At 41.3% G+C, this 7,308-nt stretch overlaps 2 protein-coding genes across 5 annotated transcripts in view; one reads left to right on the top strand and one right to left on the bottom strand.

Annotated features, from left to right (window-relative positions):
- Positions 1 to 1,210: 1,210 nt before the first annotated feature.
- On the bottom strand, positions 1,211 to 5,138 carry LOC117709479 (acyl-coenzyme A amino acid N-acyltransferase 2-like). 3 transcript variants are annotated; one of them, XM_076934980.1, is made up of 4 exons: positions 5,012 to 5,138; positions 4,325 to 4,815; positions 2,977 to 3,179; positions 1,211 to 2,007 (listed from the first exon to the last, which is right to left on the bottom strand). In XM_076934980.1, exons 2-4 carry the CDS (start codon positions 4,785 to 4,787, stop codon positions 1,414 to 1,416), a joined length of 1,260 nt encoding a protein of 419 aa, XP_076791095.1. In that variant the 5' UTR covers positions 4,788 to 4,815; positions 5,012 to 5,138; the 3' UTR covers positions 1,211 to 1,413. The 3 variants fall into 3 exon arrangements, with proteins under 3 accessions (XP_076791095.1, XP_034359771.1, XP_076791096.1); XM_034503880.2 differs by having other exon boundaries at positions 5,016 to 5,133; XM_076934981.1 differs by lacking the exon at positions 5,012 to 5,138 and having other exon boundaries at positions 4,325 to 4,518; positions 4,617 to 4,815.
- The window catches only part of LOC117709136 (acyl-coenzyme A amino acid N-acyltransferase 2-like), a 97,066-nt gene continuing 94,792 nt past the window's right edge, over positions 5,035 to 7,308 (top strand). Inside the window, exon 1 of one of the 2 annotated variants that reach the window (XM_076934986.1) lies at positions 5,035 to 5,121. The gene's annotated coding sequence lies outside the window, so the exon portion shown is untranslated. The remainder of the gene's footprint in view (positions 5,122 to 7,308) is intronic. The other variant, XM_076934988.1, reaches the window with a different exon arrangement.

The raw sequence follows: 7,308 nt of genomic DNA, 5'->3' as shown, positions 1-7,308 counted from the left end.
AGACCCAAAAGGACATGCATGGTATATACTCACTAATAAGTGGATATTAGCAAAAAAAAAAAAAAAATACAGGATACAATCCACAATAACAAAAAGGTTAACAAGCAGAAGGGCCCAAGTGAGAATGCCTGGATCCCACTTGGAAGGAAGAAGAAAGCAGTTACAGGAGGGGGGAGGAGGGAGGGACTTGGGTGGGAAAAAGGACAGGGAGGGGAAGAAGGGAACAGGATCAGGTATTGCAGAGGGGAACAGGACTGAAACCCTGAGGGCCAGTAGAAAGATGGAAACAGGCAACCTTGGGAAGTAGGTGGTGGGGGGACCGTCTAAAATGTACCAGAGACCTGGGAGGTGAGAGACTCTCAGGACTGGAAGAGAGGGACCTTAAATAAAATGTCCTACAATGGGGAGAGGGAACTTGTAGAGTCCCCCTCCAGTAGAAAGACAGGACATCAAGTGGAGGGATGGGGTTGCTTCCCACAGTCAAAAATTCTGACCCATAATTGTTCCTGTCTGAAAGAACTACAGGGAAAAAATGGAGAAGAACCAGAAACACAAGAGGTCCAGCAACAGGCCCAAATTGAGATCCAGCTCAGGGGGAAGCCCCAAGTCCTAACACTACTACTGATACTATGGTGTGCTTACAAACAGGGGCCTATCATGGTGCCCTCTGAAACACTCAACAAGCTTCTGAAAGAGTCAGATGCAGATATTTACACCCAACCAATAGACAGAAGCTGCTGACCCCTTTGGTTGAATTAGGGAAAATCTGGAAGAACCTGAGGAGGAGGACAACCCTGTATGTGGACCAGCAGTCTCAACTAACCTAGACTCCCAAGGTCTCTCAGAAATTGAGCCACACCCAGGCAGCATACACCAGCTGATATGAGGCCCCCAACACAAACACAGCAGAGGACTGCCCCATCTAGGTTCAGTCAGAGAAGATGCACCTAACCCTGAAGACACTTGAGGCCCCAGGGAGCTGGGAGGTGTGGTGAGGTGGGGGAGGGGAGGGGAGGGTTGAGCAGTGGGGACATCCTTGTGGAGACAGGGGAGGAGGAATGGGATGTGGAATAGAGGGTCGACTGGGAGGTGGATAAAATCTAGACTGTAAAAATGATTAAACAAACGAACAAAACAAAAAAACTTCGGCTGATCTTTGAGAAAAAAGAAAATTTCAAACTACATACAAATTCATCAGAAATACCTCAGATGCACATGTGTCCTGGTCTTTTATTTGTCTCATTTCCTTTCAATTGAATTGGGATGAATGTGAGTGTAAGGAAGCCAGGGGAATTCTGTCCCTCATTCCCACCCTTTACCAGCATTCCCTAACTGATTCTTTTAGCCCCGACACCAATTCCAATCTTTTCTCTAATGTACTCCCAGCCCTTGACTCCAGCATGGTCACACTATTTAGAGTTTGCTTCCCGACTGAAGAAGGTGTTGCCTGAAGAACTTTTGGATTTCTCTCCAGGAGTGTTCCTGGGCTGCTGCATGAGCGACAGGATCTCCTCCCCAAAGCAATGGTCTACCAAAGAAAGGGTGCCAGGAGGCTATGCAAAAGGGAGAGTAAGGAGGATCTATGAAGTGTCCTGCCCCAGGGTATGCCAGCATCCTTGCACTGCTTCTCCCGTGGCTCCGGAGCTGGTCCATGGCCCTCTGTACATGCCACTTGCCATCCAAACATTCATCATTCTCTCCCACAATGAAGAGGATCTTCCCTTGGGCCTTTTCCACTGGAAATATATTCTGTGGCTTCAGCTTATTCTGGAGACCATCTGTACAGTGACGGAGGCATAAAGCCCCTGAAACATGGACTTGGGTCTGTTCCACAGCCTGTCCGATGGGTGTCACCACCAGATCCCGGTATCTTAGTGGAAAGTCTAAGATGGTGGTGGGACCATTTATGCAGACTGTGGCAGCCACCTGCTTCAGATAACAGGCCATGGCCAGTCCAATCTCTGCTCCTTTGCACGTGGAGATCACACCAATTCCTGGCTGTTGGATCTTAAATACAAAGCAAATGGAAAACAGTTTACACACTGCCTCTGGGAAGAAGCTCTCCTGAGGGGAGGTCAGGCAGTCAAAACAGTCAAACTCTGGTACTCAGGTCGTCCCAGCTTTGGAGATCTAGAGACTACTACTGATTTAATAATACCTTCTCTGAGCTTTACCATCTTGAGGGAGCAGCTATATCATCCACCTTTAAACAATCAAACTATAACCTCATGAAAAGTAGAGTTATAGAGATAGGTGTGGTGGCAAGGTCCTATAATCACAACACCAGGGAAACTGAGGCCAGAGATTTTGAGTTCCAGTCCAGCCTAGGCTACATAGGGAGAAGTAAAGTTCTAAAAATATAATTAGAACCCAGTAACATTGAATGAACAAGACAAGAGCAGAAGTAGTTGTAGAACATAGAATCCCATTCTTGACTTCACTAGGGGAAGGTATTTGGGGCTGGGAAGATAGCTCAGTGGTAGAGTGCTTGCTGGGCAAACATGAGGCCTCACAGTCAGTTCCTTGGATCTATGTTTAAAAGGCAGGCAAGGGTGGTGGTGCACAGTTGTACTCCCATGCACTGAGGAGGCACTAGCACATATTTGTTCACTAGCACAAATAGCAATACTTTGGGAGAAAGAATCATGTAGAGATCATCACTGATGTATGAAAACATACCAAGTTCAGGATTTAGGATCAGTAGCTGATAGAACATTGGAGGGTCATGTGAATATATTGCAAGAACTTCAAATGTGACACGTCTTGGCTTTTCCCAGTGAAGAGTGTCACAATGTGCACAGTATATATTTATTGTCTTCTGTGTGTTAGGAAACAGTAATCAGTAACCAACTCAACAAGTTTGTCATTCTTAAAATGTTAACTGTGCTCTGCCCAAGACTGCACAGATTAGACCAGACATCTGCGCTTTGCCTTTCCTATGATTTCACAAGATGAAACAAAACGTGTTTTCAATACCTTGGGGTGAGCTAGTAGGAAGTTGGCAGCTTCCTCAAAATAGTCCAAGTCCTCCTCTAGCAGTTCCTCAGGTAGGTCTTCATAGGCGAAATACGCTAATGCCAGCACTGCAAAGCCATGGGAAGCCAAAAGACTGGCTCGAAATTCAACTAGACCCCCAGTGAACCCAAACAAATCAATAATTCCTGGGAAAGGACCTTCCCCTGGCAGAAAAAAAAGAAACAAGAAAATGGCATCAAAAGAGAGCTAAGTATGACAGTCAAAGCAAAGGCAGCACAACGAAGTGTTTATAGACACACAGTGGTGCATGTCCATACACGCTCACACATGCATGCACGCATAAACACATGTTCACATGACAGTGCACATTTTATTTCATCCAAATAGGTCCTCTAATTGTGAATCACACATTCATATGGGCTCATATAAGTGAATATGGGAGAAAGCCGACAATAAGAAATCATTTGAACATGCTGTGGTCAAAATTTAATTCAAAATACAATGAGTAGTGGTTCCAAGGTCTGCTGGTGCCCACAGGACTTCACTTTACTGTGGTTCTGAATGCATAGCAGGCCCACTCATCTCCACAGGTGTCAGTATAGCAGTCACCAATCTTTGTGACCTCCAACACCTGGGCTCAGATTCAAGTTTCTTTGTTGCATGCAATGGACCACAGCACTTTTACAGCATAACAGTTCTTCGTACATATAGACACATACTGTTTAATTACAGAGAGCAGGAGGGCTTCTGGTGTGTTCCAGCCATGGCCATCATTCCTCAGCATGTATCAAAGTTGCAAATCTTCTTATTGTATTGTGTTAGAGTGTCTGATTTTTAAAATTGCCTTCTGCCTTACTGACTTGAGTTTCAGAAAAATCTTATCAAGTGACCTTTGACTGAAGATAAGGGTAGAATTTCAACCATATTTTTAAGTGGCCCTAAACATACTGGTACACTGTGGTTCTACATATTTATGTGAAACAGAATTCTTAGGACTGATAATTATGAAACCAAAATCTTAGCCAATCCTGAAAAACAGTGAAGATGACTATTCACACCCCATATTCTCAAGTATTTAACCAAAGCTTAATTCCATTTGGAAAAATGGGCAAGTCCATTCATCTTATCAGTTTGCAAATTTGCTTTCTTTTCTAATAAATGGTACAATTATATGGATACCAAATAATAATTTTAAAATTATATTTATACATTATTAGTAACTGGTCTCTATACCTATTTCATATACCTATCTACCCAAGATCCTACAAAAATTCCTATAGCAAAAACAGCTCACAAGCAGAAAAAAAAATAAGCAACTATATTATGTGTCAACAAAGATAATTCTCACCTGGAGGGAGAAAAAGGGCTCCCCGTACTCGACCTTCTCGGATCTGCTCCCGCTTAACCCCAGGACCAACAAACCAGCGCTGCACTGTCTGGCTGGCCTTGGGTGGAATTCTGACTGTATCTTGCAAGCAAATAGAGTCGTACAGTTCCAGACAGATTCGAAGGGGGGTGTTCATCACATCTTTCTTGACCAGCCTGTGGAAAGCCCTCTTGGGTTTCAGAGACCAAAAGAGGCCCATTGGGTGGACCCCTACGTAGTCACCCCCCAAGGCCGATGCCTGCTCCAGGTCTACCTCACCAGCCACGTTAGCCTTGTAGAAGGCTTGGGATTGGAACAGATTGTCCGTGTCATCTTTCACTGTCGCCTTGATGGTCACTATCTGCGATGGAGGAAGGCCTATTGCTCGGATGGACACGGGCTCATCCGCCAGGGCATTTGAAGGTGTGGCTATCAACTGGAACATTGTCAAACTCTTCAGAGGCACTTCCACCCTGCGATGAAAGAGGGAAAAAATGAGCTGAAGACTTAAAAGTCCAAGGCAAGGCTGCCCTCAAGCCTTTCAAGGACTTTAGTACAAAATGTGTAGCACTGGAAAGTGGGAAGGGGTCAGTGGTGGCAGGTGTGTGTGTGCGTGTGCGTGTGCGTGTGCGTGTGCGTGTGCGTGTGCGTGTGTGTGTTTCCTCTCACCGACCCAGGGTCTTGAAGATAAGGAGTCAGCAAGGGGAGAGAGGAAGTCAGGCAATGATAAGGGAAATTCCTGACTGTCTAGCAATCAGGCTGCTTCTGTGGCTCTGACTTACTATCCACCAAGTCCTTCTTTATTTAGGCAAGTTTCACAGAATAGACAGGTTAATGATTATTCAAGTTTCACAGAATAGAGAGGTTAATGATTATTCAATGGTTATGCTGATCTTTCTTTACATGTCTAGAGTTGCAAGTTCAGTCACAATCAGAAAACATGATCGAAACAGAATTTATTCTTATTATCAGTCCTATAACTCCAATGTAAAGAATCTAAAGAATGTTTCCTCCAAAGCAAATACCTTTATTATATGGCAGCCTGCTTTCATAGAAAAAAATATGTCTGAACTGATCTTTTTATGAATAGCAAATACCAATGCCTAACTTTTTTCACTCTATGTTTTATCATTTACACAGTTTATTTTAGACTGTCTAACTTACGGAGTTTTATTCCTCTAGGTGTTGGTGGGGGCACAACCTCATAGAAGCAGGAGGAGGGGAGATGGGATAGGGGGTTCCTGGGCTGGGGCGGTGGGGAATGGGGTATTAGGATGACATTTGAAATGTAAATAAAATATCTTATAAAAAATTGGAAAAACAAAAGAAAGAAAATCTTTTTCCAATCCTTTACTCTAGGGTAGTATTTATTTGTGAATTATCTATTGTTGGTCCTGGGGTTAAGTGGGAGCAGATCCGAGAAGGTCAGGTGTTGGAAGCCCTTTTTCTCCCTCCAGGTGAGAATTATCTTTGTTGATACATAACATACATACATAACATACATAGTTGGTTATTTTTTTTTCTGCTTGTGAGCTGTTTTTGCTATAGAAGGTTTGTTTCCTGTATGCAGCTTAAGAATGAATCATGTTTTCATATCCGTTGTTAGTCTGTGTCTTTTTATTGAAGAATTGAGTCCGTTGATATTGTTAATTCTCCTTATTTTGTTGTAGTTGATGGTGGTGGTAGTGTGCATGCTTCTGTGTGTATCTGTGTGTGTTTACCTTCTTTCGGTTTTACTTGTGTGACATTATTTATTGCCTGTTTTTTTTTTTTTTTTTTTGAGGGTGTAGTTAATCTCCTTTGGCTAGAGTTTTCCTTCTGGTATCTTCTGTAGGGCTGGATTTGTGGATAGATATTGTTTACTTTTGACTTTATTATGGAATATCTTGTATTCTCCAATTATGGTGGATTGAAAATTTTGCTCAGTATACAAATCTGGGAGGACATCTGTGGTCTCTAAGACTCTCTAGGACATCTGTTCAGGCCCTTCTGGCTTTTAGAGTCGCCATTGAAGAGGTCGGGTGTAACTCTAATAGTTATAATAGATATATAAATATATATATATATATCTCTATATATTTATATATAGATATAAATAGATATATAAATAGTTATAATAGATATAAAAATGCCTTTATATCAGACTTGGTCTTTTTCTTTTGCAGCTTTTAATATTTTTTGTTCTGTGTGTTTATTGTTTTGATTATTATAGAGTGAGGGAACTTCCCTTTCTGGTCCAAAACTACTTCATGATTTTTTGTAAGCTTCTTATACCTTTATAGAAATGTCTTTCTTTAGGAATTTTTTTCTATGATTTGGTTAAAAAATATTTTCTGGTGGCCAATCCATACTTTTTTTCTTTAGAATGTCAATGAACTAAATCCACTGAGTTAACGCTGCAATTTTCTATTCTATAAATGTATAAGAATTTAATAACCTTCATAAGTTCAATTTATAACCTAATTTTAAGTAACATTGTATTAAATATTTTATTTACAAATATTGGTCTTTAATATATTCCTTATAACAAATTCATTGATTTGGAAATCCCCACTTATAAAATATATTACTAATTTGTTTTCAGAAAGGCTTGACCAACTACCATTTTTTACTAGCAATTAGAAGAGAGTGCCCATGAGTATGAAATTTTGAAAAGAGTTAGTATTATCTTTATTGATTCTTTTGAAAGTGAAAATAAACATTACATTTTAATTTTAAAAAAATGTTTTCTGGCCTTTGATCTGGGATTCTTCTTCTTTTATTCCTATTATTTTTAGGTTTGCTCTTTTCATAGTGTGAAGTGGTAAATTGTTATTCTGCTCTAAACTCCCTGGTGGCAGCACATTGTGAGTGCACTTCTTGCTCTCACAATGCTCTGGATTCACAAATGAAAGACACATACACTCATGCAGCCTTATTTTTAATATGCCTTAACAGTGCAATGGCTGAGTCACTCCCTAACTCCG

This window comes from Arvicanthis niloticus, chromosome 5 (genome assembly GCF_011762505.2).
Source record: "Arvicanthis niloticus isolate mArvNil1 chromosome 5, mArvNil1.pat.X, whole genome shotgun sequence".
Taxonomy (NCBI): Eukaryota; Metazoa; Chordata; class Mammalia; order Rodentia; family Muridae; genus Arvicanthis; species Arvicanthis niloticus.
The sequence above is the reverse complement of the archived record's forward strand: the minus strand, read 5'-3'. Positions and strand labels throughout refer to the sequence as shown.

Bases quoted from the DNA above. Each gene is read 5' to 3' on its own strand.
- LOC117709479 (XM_076934980.1), bottom strand. From the start codon at position 4,787: ATGTTCCAGTTGATAGCCACACCTTCAAATGCCCTGGCGGATGAGCCC. The intron at 3,180-4,324 runs GTGAGAATTATC...TTTTTCTGCCAG, and splicing joins AGCCCTTTTTCTCCCTCCAG to GGGAAGGTCCTTTCCCAGGA. The intron at 2,008-2,976 runs GTATTGAAAACA...TTTGTATTTAAG, and splicing joins TCCTACTAGCTCACCCCAAG to ATCCAACAGCCAGGAATTGG.